A 12,514-nucleotide genomic window follows, 5' to 3' on the forward strand; every position below is an offset into this window, starting at 1 on the left:
TGTCAGTGGCTGACGCCTATTAGGGCTGAGCTTTTATTGGCGTGAGTCGTCACAGCTGTCATCCAGCTCTGCGCGTTGCGTTTAGTGCAATATGTCCAGCGGCAAAATATTCTTGACAATTGTTAAGGTGGGGAATCGTAATGCAACTGTGAAATTCCGGTGCCTGGGAATATTGATATTCTGTGGGGGAAGGAGAAGAAGAACCTGCGACACCCGGATAGAGGATAAGGGCTATGTTTTATAGCAAGTCCGAAAAGAAAACCAGCTGGCTCTTAATAACCTTTTCAACAAGAACCATTAGCTGGGGGCTAATAAAGACCAAATCGCTAAGAACACTCCAGCTTATTACCAGGGTTAGAGCTGAGGCGCAGGAGAAGGCCGAGATACCCGGATATCGAACGGGAAGCTAGCACAAGAAAAAGAGGTCTTGCCGGTTTCAAAGCAAGATAGAACACAAGTACACTTGATTGATCGAAGTTACCTTATATACCCTTAGGCGTTTGGATCTTCGTGCCCGCATTGGTGGCACCGCCAATGTAGCATCCCTAGCGACCGTGGTGGGCAAGGTAAAATCTTGGCTTGCATAATTGGCCTGCAAGGAGGAAACGAAAACACGCAAGGTTATCGGGAGAGATTCGTTACAAGGGTTCCTAGAGCGAAGGCTTTGTTTTCCGCATCACCATCAACGTGCAACAGCTGCGCTCAACCAAGAGCTACCAATTACCATCCTAGTTTGTGTGCCACCGCATTGGCGGCACGATGAATCGAGATATCTTGAATGACATTTTGTTGGGTTGCAACATTCTGATCCCAGTTCGTTGTGCAAAACTGGTTAGCATTTGGGTTCCACCAACAGCCTGAGGTCATATCACCGCCTGCTTCTCTCCTAACATAGGCTCAGCACATGCCTAGGATAACATCAGTATTGGCCAAAAACTTTATCCAATCGTTAGGCCCCGCACGGGCCGATTTTCTAATTAAAATGCCGAATGGCTTCACTCAATATTTTCTCGCTCCATGATAATACAGACATCCATACAGTTGTCACCTGATGTTAACAAACCTACTGGTAGTATTGCTGACCTGAAAAAATATCAGAGCCTATCTAGCTTCACCGACATATATATATTTTTTTTTTCTTAAACTTTTTTTCGATGCCAATTCCAGCCGTACCTGGGTGTCAAGCTCTAGCCGAAGCAGCTAGAGAATCTACTGCAGTACTCACTGTTGCCATGGCTAGCCAGGTGGCGTTCTTGCGCATACATGATCCTTTCACAACATCCAGCTCTAAAGCCCTCAGAAATCACATTGATTGCAATTTTACCCACTTATCCTTAGTGTATCGCACTCGGATTTCAGTTTTGCCATCCACATCGGAAGATTCCATGCACTGCCAGCAAACTCGTGCATTAGGGGGCGATTCATGTAACCCATGTATGTTGAGGCTCCGCAGCCTTGCAGCACATCGCGCTTCGTGCCAGGCTGGGGGCTGACAAGATCTGGAAGCTTTTGGCGCAATTTATCAACAAATGTAAGATCACAAAGTCAACCTAAATACCTCAGATCAATACATTGGGCTGCGAACTCTATGCACATATGATTGTTCCACACTAATCTTACCGGCAATGTGGCGAGCAAACCGTCGCTGCATCGTCAGCCGATAAGACCTTTGGGATCGCGTGGGGGTAAGCATTGCTGCCAGGCAACCAAAAAATGCTGTCAGTTCTCGACTACAGGAATTCGAATTCTTGCATGTTGGAACTTCTCACGCCAAGGCTCCTATGTGCAATCTATAATGTTGACATTGATAAGGTGTGTTGCAAATTAGCACGTCTTGTTCACAAATTTGTTGCAGATTCGTGTTCGAAGGAGCTCAAGGAATGCAATAACGGTCACTTGTAAACGCCATTACTTTCGATGATGCCCTTATATTCTCTCGCCATACAAGGCCGCTAATGGCCCACCACTACACTTTATTTTTGAAATTTTTGACTTGTTTCCTTATAAGGAACGCTTCTAGATCAACCCTATGCAATGGTTATCTAAAATAGGTCACAATTCGCCAATCGAGATCTCGAGATATTTCCGAGCCAATGAAGCAAATTTATTTGGGCAGAGCCTCGTGATTTAGGGCTCGATGCAGTATGTGTCCCGGCTATGAATAGATGCCCGCGGCGAAGGCTGTCACTTCAAAGTTATCGCGCTTCATTTCTAGTGCTGCATCATTGGATTTCATCACAAGCTAGTATCACGGGAGGTCCGAAGTGGGTAAGGGAGCGGGCTATCAGCTATATGCATGTACTTTAATCATAATCGAATCGGAGAAACTAAAAGGAAAGTTAGTCCGTTATGTCATATATTTCATGTTCGGAACGTTCTATAGATCGGTTTGGCCAACCGTAACAGTTCGACCAGCACACAAATTCATGATTTCAATTCCTATTAAGTATAGGACCTAGCTAGTGGTAGCTAGCTAGGTTGGCATTTTTGATTAATATTCTGTACTAGTATAGTAGCTATTATACAATTAAACTCTTGAACCCCTCCTTCCAGTTATAGAACCCAGGTATATGCACATTCTCGCATACGGAATCCCGGGCGTATCCCGACACGTGCGAACACCTCATCGAAACCCAATTAAATTGCCCTTCTTAGATCTTCTTGATGATGAATCGGGTGCTTGGTTGATACTGTGGTGGGATGGAGCGGGTCGAAACTAATGGCTTAATTTCGGGCTGGACGAACGAAAAGACGGTACCAGCCTCAGTGGTTCGGAGGGACCATCCAGCAGTTCGGTCAACGCTTTCGATGCTAAATAAAGAAACATTCATTCATTAGTATGTTGTTTCCTTCTGCATGCTGTTTATGATGCACTTACATGAATTGGTCCTGGCCTTGCCAGTGGGCGGAAGTGATTCTCCAGCGGGTTTCAACGCTTGGCTGAGCCTGGAGTTGGGCGAAAAGTTGGCCCTTGATATTCACAACCTGGGCTCCGTTGTTCTCAAGGGTGTAGGTACCATCAGAGTTTCTGGTAATTTTCCACTAAATTAAATACCCACTGTTAGGAAAGACTGTATTCCAAGAACAATTTGTTTAGTTAGGACTTACTGGGACGCGAGTGACGGATTTTGGCAAAACGAGGATTGGCTTTGGGAGAAGGGATCGGTCCTCAGCTGGGCTTCTGGAGAGGTTGAATTGGGCGCCAGTGCCGTCCTTAACAGTGCTGACCCAGTAGTTTCCGCTCTGGAGGACTGGGGCTGGGGTGGAGGTGCTGGTATTTGGAACAGCAGGCATTTTGTTTGAATAGGTGATTTTATATAGAAAATATATAAGACTTGATGTAGGAAGTTGAGATGAGAGAGATAGCTTTTAATTTACGATTTACCGTGAGCTGATGAGAAGGCCAACGTAGTGGAAGATACTAGTTATTTTATACTGAATATGGTACTATGGGGACTACTAGTAACTTAACAATTGATATCACGACATCCTTCGAACAGGACATATCGAGCAGCTCCGAAGGGGAGAAAATGCCTTCCAGGGCAAAAAAAAGCCATGCTGAGAAAAAAAAAAGGTGACTCTGTAATTTCTACAAGCAGTTTCCTCTGCGCTTTCAGAATCCTCAATGGTACAAATTTCCGAGCATCGCTGTACCATAGCCTTGATAGCTCAGGGGCCCCAGACTGAAATTTTGCACTCTAGCCCGAATATAACACTTTTTCAGGAACCCGATGGTCGACCCTGCATGGGAAATATCGATATAGAAGGACTGGACCCCAGCCAAGCGAGAAAAGTCTGGAATGTGAACTTAGCAAAGAAATCTCGAGACCCTTGGCCTACGCCGTGTGTGTAACGTTGCAACTGATGTGTGGAATAATGTTATGCATGTATTGCATTACGTTTTCGGTACGGGGCGGTTCTGGGCGTTCGAAATTTCCAACGGTAGATCAAATCCAGAATAGCCTTATCTTGCCGGGTATTGGGAGCTGGGGACTGGGGCATACTCCTGAAATATCGGCATACATACCCAGGCTATACGTCAATCAGGAGACTCGGCATGTGCACATGGGGATGACCTATTTCGAGTATACCACGTAGTATGATGGCCGCTTCAGCTGGGCTCCTACATGCACCAGCTAGCTGCAGAATATTCTGGAGAGCTTCTCAAACTCGCCTTGACCTACCATAGCATGCATAATATCCAATCTAGGATAGCATCAATCTGGAACGGATGTCTTATTTAGTTTCCGCCCAATAGAAATGCCATTGTTCTTGAAATTCGACTTTGAAACCACTTGCCCTTCGGAAGGAGATGCCCAATATAACCAAAAGCGCTATTAGGCTGGATTGAGAACCCAACAACGCTGATCGCTGCAAAATGCAACAAAATTTACCGTCATGATCAGGATCCAACGCTAACTAGCTATAGCTTCCTCGAAACTAAGCTAGGTGCTGTGTAATCACCTCTAGATAACAAGAGTGTCGACCTTGCAGGGGCACGCAGACATTACGTTAAATAAACCTGAAGCTGTCAATTCCATACGAATACTAAACCCGCGATGAATAAATTAAAGCGAATGTGGCTTCTGCTAATATATTCTCTGGGACAACTGTCGACAAGGTACATGGCATCCTGACAGAATTAATATTAAAAACAAGCATAGTTACGAAGAAAAACTTCAAAAACTCAGTAAAACAAAAATTATATTTGCTCCTATGGGGTGTCATATAGGACTTTGTAAAGCTCGAAGCCGCCGATGATTGTAGCTGCATGCACAATGAAGGCGGCATTAAAAGATTCTTTGGCGGTAAGGCCGTGACGAAGAACTGTGATTTGTAATGGTACTTGTCTCGGTACTTGCCAAGGTACTAGTAATAGTTCTAGTGGCCTAATAATCTTGCAAAGTGGCAGTAGAGGTGTAAGTGACAGCTGGTATTGTCCGAGTTACTGTATAAGTTGCTACTGCCACAGGTGCAGCTTGGGTATATGTAGTCCTATAAATAGAATACGGAGTGGATGTGATGGTTGTGGGCGGTCCAGTAACCGCCAAAGTTCGTGTTTGCCAAACATTTAGTCAGTCTATTGGTATAGTGAAAGTAGAATCCGAGAATATTTCGATATTAGCTTACAGCAAACACGGTAGCAGTCGTGGGGGATATGAGCGCCACAAACGATGTAGTAGCAGTAAAGGTAAACGTCGGAATGGTCGTTGGTGAGCATGTTGCAGTCAAGGTTGTTGCTGAAACTCTGGTCGTGCTAATAGTAAATGTGGATATAGAAATTGATACAGAGGTCGCAGAGGAAGTAGCAGTCGCTATAGTAGTTATTTTAGGGTCAATACTACAACTAAAAGAAGGCAGACTAAAGGCCCAACTAATCCGTTCGCATCTCCACTTGTAGCGCCGCCTTGTAAAATATGGACTAGATTAGTCCTGAGGAGTCGATCAGGCAGTCCAGTTGGGTTGCGATAATCGATTGTTATATTAGTAACTAGTTTGATATTCGAGTTATGAGCAAAGTTTGATTTTTGACACTCACCGACTTAATTCAAGGTATCAGGCCCCCCTGAACAGGTCCATCGCTTGGGTTAACCGTACAATTAAACAATGCGCAGACTTCAGGTCCAATGATACCCCTTCCCCCATTTAATGTTGTACCGGGCATGATTTGACCCGCCAAATCTGTACCTAGAGCTGGATCAAGAATATTTCATGCTAATTTAATGTTTTAATTAGACTGATTCAACGTCATCAGATTTGAGAGCAAGCATTGAGGATTTCAATATAGATGTTGGGGATAATATAACCTAATCCTAGAAGAAAATCGTATAGGGGTGGATTAGCTGACCCACCCTGCACCCTCCAGAGCCTCCACCGGGTATAGGATCAAGGATCAGTCCCAAAATATTGCCTAATCCTTGAGGGTTTGGAATAGGTTTGATGATAGGGTTTGCGATGCCACCTCCCAATAAAACCATTAGAAGTAATGTGAGAGAAGACAAGAAAGCCAATACCGCAGCGAGAGGGTTTCATAATTAAAAGGAAATAAACCCGAATCAACGATATCTCAATGTATAGTCTAATAGTGTGGTGAAGGTATGTGGTCAGAGAGTTTGGTGGTTGATGGAGTTCACGTGTTCTGTTGCATTTTGAGTTCTTAACACATCCTGGCATTCTTTTTCCATAAATCGTTTTCCTACTGACATTCTTTTGGATCGTCAACCAATTCCCTTGTATAACGAATTTCCTTTGTTCAACCAATTTCCTTTGTCCAACTATCATACACTTCTTATATTTCTAAGTACGCATCATTATCTTGTTATTTATATATACATTATTTTCGGTCTCTCAGTTTCCTCCGCCTGCACGTTCTGTTCCAGATATCCTCTGCTGATGGGGCAATAATTTTGCTGCTTGAACCCCAGAGCCTACGAAACATTTAGAATAACTAGCAGCTTCAGAGAAACTGTTTAGTATATAACTCGTCAGTATAATTCAGAGTTGCAATTTTGAAATTTTGAGTAATTTGTGAATAGAAATGCTTTTGGTGGCTCTCCTTTGCTGGTAAACCCGAGATTTTCAAGAGATTTGTGTCGCTTGACCACGCCACTGGCTTCAAAAGATATACCACAAATGCTAGGAGGCATGGGAACGGAGAGTCTGAATAAATACAGTTACCACACGATGGAGTAATCAACCAGGGCTGAAATAGGGAAATTAGGTAGCATTTCAAAGTTACTAACATTTGCATCGGTTCTACTCTCAGGAGTTAGGCTAAGCTTCGAGATCTTCCAAATAAGAATAGGTAGGTTAAAATGGAGGAACTCTTAGCATAGGCCTAAGTCGAGAGGCAGAGAACAGCTATGAATGTCGAATAACATCCTAGGCTCCAGGAAGCAGTTAGCGGTATATGTCTTGAACTCCTGATCGTACAATCGTTCGCATGCGAGAGGGCTGAAGAAGGGGGTTACAATCAATATTTTGCCTCTTTAGCATATGATTTGATTTAGCGGCTGAGTTAGTTGATTTATTCGACCTAAAATACACTCGTGCCGAGACTGAATACATTCAAAGTTCAACATTAGTCTGTAAAGCCACGGGAATGGTGCCCACTACCCATGTAGCTACGTAGATACACGGAGTCTCCTCACCCGAAATCTGTTGCGAATATCAATACAAACCAGCATTCTCATTTATGGATCCAACTCGCCATGGCTATGGCTACCTACCCTTTTCGTTCCCCCTTGATTCCTAAGTTTGAACTCAGTAAGGCCCATGTTCACAAGGATGAGCCTCGAATCTGGGAAGCTAGTTGGTTAAGAATGGGATTTACTGCTGGTGTTGTCTAAATTTCACCATGGCCGCGGATGAATAGACAGAAACGGGTGATATTTCATGAATTCATAACTTCAGTTTGTCCCAAGACGGCTGAAGTCTTTCAACGGGTTGTCTCTTAATAATACCGGCCTTCAAGGCTTTCTGTAATCCAGAACAAAAATGATTTCACTGCACGCATACGTATTATTTGGAACGTGGAATTTGAATTGTTTCAAGTTATAGAAATCTGAGCCTGAATATATTTTCCAAATGCAGAGTGGGGGTGAGTGATTGCACAAAATATGTGTAACAATTCTTAGCTACAGAATCCGTGGCCAAAAAGCATGTAACCAAGTCTTCCGAGCTAACTGATTTGCGCTTTCATACTAGATTTAGTCAGAATAAGCCGATATTAGATTAAGAAATCGTAAATAACAGCCCTAACTGTCAGGTCTGTGCAAATATCGTTTTCACGGGCTGCATCAATCCCACTTGTTCACTTCCATAGAATTTGCGAAGGCGGCTCAGCGATACGGTAGCCATAGATGAAAAATAAATTACGATATGCCCGTTTAATTCAATCAAATGTTGGTCAAGAGCTTGAAGTTCGAAATTTACGCATATATACAACACTACGCTATTGCATATACTGAGATAGTCTTTGTTACACAGACAATTCTTATTATCCGTGCCGAAGCAAAGTAGTGAGATTAAAGATTAATTTGATAAGCAGTACGAAATATGGATCAGAAAGTTGGATGAAGCGATTTAAGATAGGTTGAATGACATCGAAAACCTGCATCAAAAAATCTTAATCCTGACGAATATTTTACTAATGTGAAACCAGGACCCCCTTCACGGCTTCGGGCGTTTAATTTGATAAGAATATGCCTTATAAACTCCTTTACATTATTCATTAGAGTTAGTTTCGATAAGTGATCATCCAAGTTGACGTCAAGATTAAGATCCCCGAGTTCAGAGTACCTCGAAGTACTTCCATAGACATACTTGAACTCATGAATCATTTATTATTAATATCTTTTGTAGAATCATTATATCAATCTGACGGTTTTCATGCGAGCGACATATCTGAAGTAAAAAGATTCGTTAGTCACCTTGGTCCTCAAGATTATAGAGCGTCCCCGAAAGCACGATGCTGAATTTGGAAGATCACGATGCATTAAGAACATGAAAATGACAAGGAAGCTAACGGCTAAAGAGCAAAGCTCAAATATTGGCTCATAATTGAGAGCTTGGAACAAGCTACTAACGAAATGCTTGGATCCTGCAAAGTTAGTTGTGTCTTGATATGACGACAGAAACCAATCGTTCAAACAGCTGAGCGAGCTGACAGCTTCAAACTTGCTCATGGCCGGTCATACATCCATAGGAAGCCCTAAGGTTCAGCACTCGGACAGCTTATGCATCAACTATTTCAGCCGCGGAATCGTCTAAACGGTAATGGAAAAGGTGTTTTTTTATTTTGAAAAATCTTTTCCGATCTCATTTTCAAGCTTAGATATAATGTTGAATCTGCCTTCTGGAACAGCTACACAGCATATATGCGACTGTTCACCAACGCATTCATAGTTGTTCGTGAGCCGGAGAGCGTGATCGCAAGCAATGCTAAAGACTTCTCGCAGTCTAAATTCAATACTGATTGCATATATCGCTATATTCGCCAGTCGCATAAAGTCGACGGGGCGAAGCTAGATCCAGCCTTGATAACACGTAGATTTCTACGTTAGCCAACCCGCATATCATGCGAATGCTGGAATAAATTGGGTTCGCTTAGGATTTAGTGGTTGTAATTTATCGCGACGGTGTCGGTGGAAGCGTCAATGCACTCACAGAAAAACAGAACGCAAGGGAAAAACAGTGCATATGCACAGGGACTCGTCCAAATGTATATACTTTAGTACATATTTGTTTGGGATATAACTTGATGCTGGAATTGGCACCCTGTTTCAACTTCTGGGCACCGGGAACATGAAAGCTCACAACCCTGGATGACCGGCCACATTTATAATTCGCGGATATCCAGAGAATTTTTTCTTAGAAATTATGTGTGACAATTTAGTAAATATCCTGAAGAAAGAGGCCAGGTAGTATAGCCCTATGCAATGTAATGCGAGCTCAGAAATGCAAGTTTCGCCGAACTAGTGAATCTGCAGTCAGCTAGGAATACCAGTATTAGTCCCGTTGACTTGATATGCAACTTTCGGTTACGAATCTTACAATGAGAAAGATATCGGAGGCTTAGTAACAAATACGGTGAAAAATATATCATTGCGGGCTTCAAAATCCGGGGCCGAAATTGCCAGTAATATTTAGACAAGGAAAGATAGTAGTAAATATCGTAGCCGAGCTTTGTGATGGCTATGGGGCAACTTGCACGATACACCCGGTTGATAACGATATCAGACGATTATCGACTCCTCTATCATATTTAAAATACAAAAAATTATCATATGATGTTGACGAATATTGGATAAATATCCCGTTTGTGTAAACTGCACTGTCCAATAGATACCTAGGTATGCGGTCCCAACCATAAAGCAAGGTTAGCTAAGCTTCATCCAGGTCCGTTGAATGGCAAACTATAGCTATACGTAGGTATTTACATACATAAATGTAAGATTACTGATCGGATCGATTGGACGCCAATCTTTGAGAATATTTAGACATTTACAGACTTCATCATGCGATTACGACATACCTAGGGCCGCGCTAGCTAACCGTCGTAATTGCCACCCCCCTGTCGGAATTCCGCTTTGATCTCGAATGACAATTTTGATTCCGACTCTGCGAAAATTATCCTCGTACCTACCCACACGAGTGGTCGTCTGCATCATAGGTAGATGCATAATGATTCTTAAAATGTTCTAGTCCGCTCGGAAGTTAAGCAAATGTGTCTCGTTACTAGTTTGCTGGGGTAGCTGTATGTTGGTAGCTGGTTTAAGCAAAATACATTGTTGGCCTTACAGGATCTAATCGGTCATTCGAGGATCCAACGCTCACAATCAACTAGACTAAGCAAGGGGAAAAGATTTAAACCTATATTTATGCGGGTGATGAATCAATTGACCGATCGGCAAAACTAGTAGACTCATTGGAGAATATTCTAGCTTGTTCAAACATCTTCGGGACTCATTTCGTGACGTTCAGCTCAGCAAGGATAACTTGCGATTCGCACATGAACGGCTATTCCGACCTGGCTGATTGGGAATCGTGGAGCGGCCGGAAAATGCAGGCGCAATCAAGAAGCGACATTATCGCAGTTAGCGCAGACGTCAGTTTTTCGATCCTAACTTTGGGGGTCTAGACCATCTAAACTAACGTCTGTCCAATACCCAGCATCAATGTAATGCGGCTCAATACATCTACTATGTATATCACCCAAACATTTGATGTTCCTTGGCGCAGGCTCCACCCAGACCCTTCGGCAAATTGCCCAATAGAAGCGCAAGTTAACCCAACAGCTTGTAATCTGACAGCCCCAACGTGGGTAGCTTTGCTTGATATAGTTTAGCCCACTGCACCAAATGTCTGTGCGCGCACCGCCACGACGGATCTGTTTCTTGCTTTGACAAACTGACACCATTCATAGAACCATACAACACCGCATAATTTACTATAGCTTCTCGGCAGACGATGACATGAGAGTTGCTGCTCTATCCGCTTTATCTCTCGAAGGTGCTGACTGGCTATAATTCTCGACGTCAAACCCTTAAAGCTAGACTTACGGTTTGTGTTTCCCCCACTTTAGATGATTCGCATTGCATTGAGTTTTACAGACCTGTTTCGAAACAGCCAGGCCATAATGAAGCTCTCATGATTACCTTGCATTTTCAAGGGAAACGCTTTGAAGTTCTCGGCGAATCCTGACAATAAACCGGTAGATCGTTTTGAGGTTTGCTTTTCACACGCGATCAGTCTTGGTGGGCACGAGCTAGAATGCCATTGTCGGAGATTACCTTCGCGCTTTATGCTCTGGAGTTGCAAGTTGTTGCCAGTAGCTTCCCCTTGCCCTCGCTTTGCGGCGGATTGCGCAAAAACCGTTTGATGCTAGGCGAACTGCTGGGTGTAGCTCGGGTTGATGTATGACGGGCTCTGTAAGACCATAGTAACTGACTACAAGATTTAGCTCCAGCCTATAATTAAGTGGAGTAGTGGATGCAATGACAAACCCTAGTTGATGCCATATTCGTCAGTAGTGCTGACATGCGAAACTACGCAACGGGCAACATCACCATTCCTGCCGGGTACATACTATTTTCAGCAGCTGTTCTTCTCTATTCGTAAAACTGCTACGTTTCCATAAAGAAGGAAATATTGGTTTTGCCTAAAACTTATGCTATTTGTGTTTGACAATTGACTTGTCGAGGAACGCTTGGTGGGCCACATCAATCGTCACATAGTAAGCGACGGATGTCCGAGGTTTACTGTAACAGTCTTTGATGGCTTCTGGACGGTTCTCATCAGCTTTCTCCATTGGGAGAAAAAAGTAAATACCCTCTCTGTTTTGAGAAAGGCCTTGATCTTTCAAATCAAAAAAAAAGGAATAAGCCATGTGCTCGAGCTAGCTGGGCTGCAGGAACCACCAGGGAACGTTCCACCCCAGTGCATATATCCGGTCGACCCGACAGTGAGGTCCACAAGTTTGAATGCAGTTCTTTTCCAGAGCCCCATAATTCATCTGACGAAGCCAATCAAAATCTAGCCAATGACTGTTTCCCCGAATTTTCAAACACACCAACCACTTTGAAGATGCCTTACAGCCTAGCTGCAATCTTGATTTCGCCCCCCTTACGCAGTACCCGCGGTTGTACCCCCCCCCCCCCCCTTTCCCCTCTACTCCCTGGGGGACGTATCCAGGTCTCTGGGGCTTTCCATGGGAAAGTAATACAGATATTGCGAAATGCGTTAGTCTGATCACCAGACTTCCAAGAAGAAAGTTCCCCAGTATGCACTCTGATTTCAAACATCTTCACGATCTCACAGGACTCTCTCCGTGACTCACGCCGACTCAAGCCCGTCATCTTGGTTCTGCAGAGGTACCCGAAGGTACTTCTGTAATTCTGCTGGGACCTTGTTCTACCCCAGGATGCTAATCTACCTGTACATCGGCCGTGATGCTAGCCTTTCTAGCGACTTGCTGATAGCGCTTTGCATGACAAAGGTATCCGCTGGGACT

General features: G+C 43.6%; 1 protein-coding gene across 1 annotated transcript; it reads right to left on the reverse strand.

The window, feature by feature from the left end:
* Positions 1 to 2,651: 2,651 nt before the first annotated feature.
* Positions 2,652 to 3,294, reverse strand: DFL_000760 (uncharacterized protein; the record flags this gene model as incomplete). Its single annotated transcript, XM_067637208.1, has 3 exons — positions 2,652 to 2,811; positions 2,879 to 3,042; positions 3,109 to 3,294. 3 exons carry the CDS (start codon positions 3,292 to 3,294, stop codon positions 2,652 to 2,654), a joined length of 510 nt encoding a protein of 169 aa, XP_067495311.1.
* Between the last annotated feature and the right edge of the window lie 9,220 nt (positions 3,295 to 12,514).

The sequence above is a fragment of the Arthrobotrys flagrans genome (genome assembly GCF_004000055.1).
Source record: "Arthrobotrys flagrans strain CBS H-5679 chromosome Unknown unitig_15, whole genome shotgun sequence".
Classification (NCBI taxonomy): Eukaryota; Fungi; Ascomycota; class Orbiliomycetes; order Orbiliales; family Orbiliaceae; genus Arthrobotrys; species Arthrobotrys flagrans.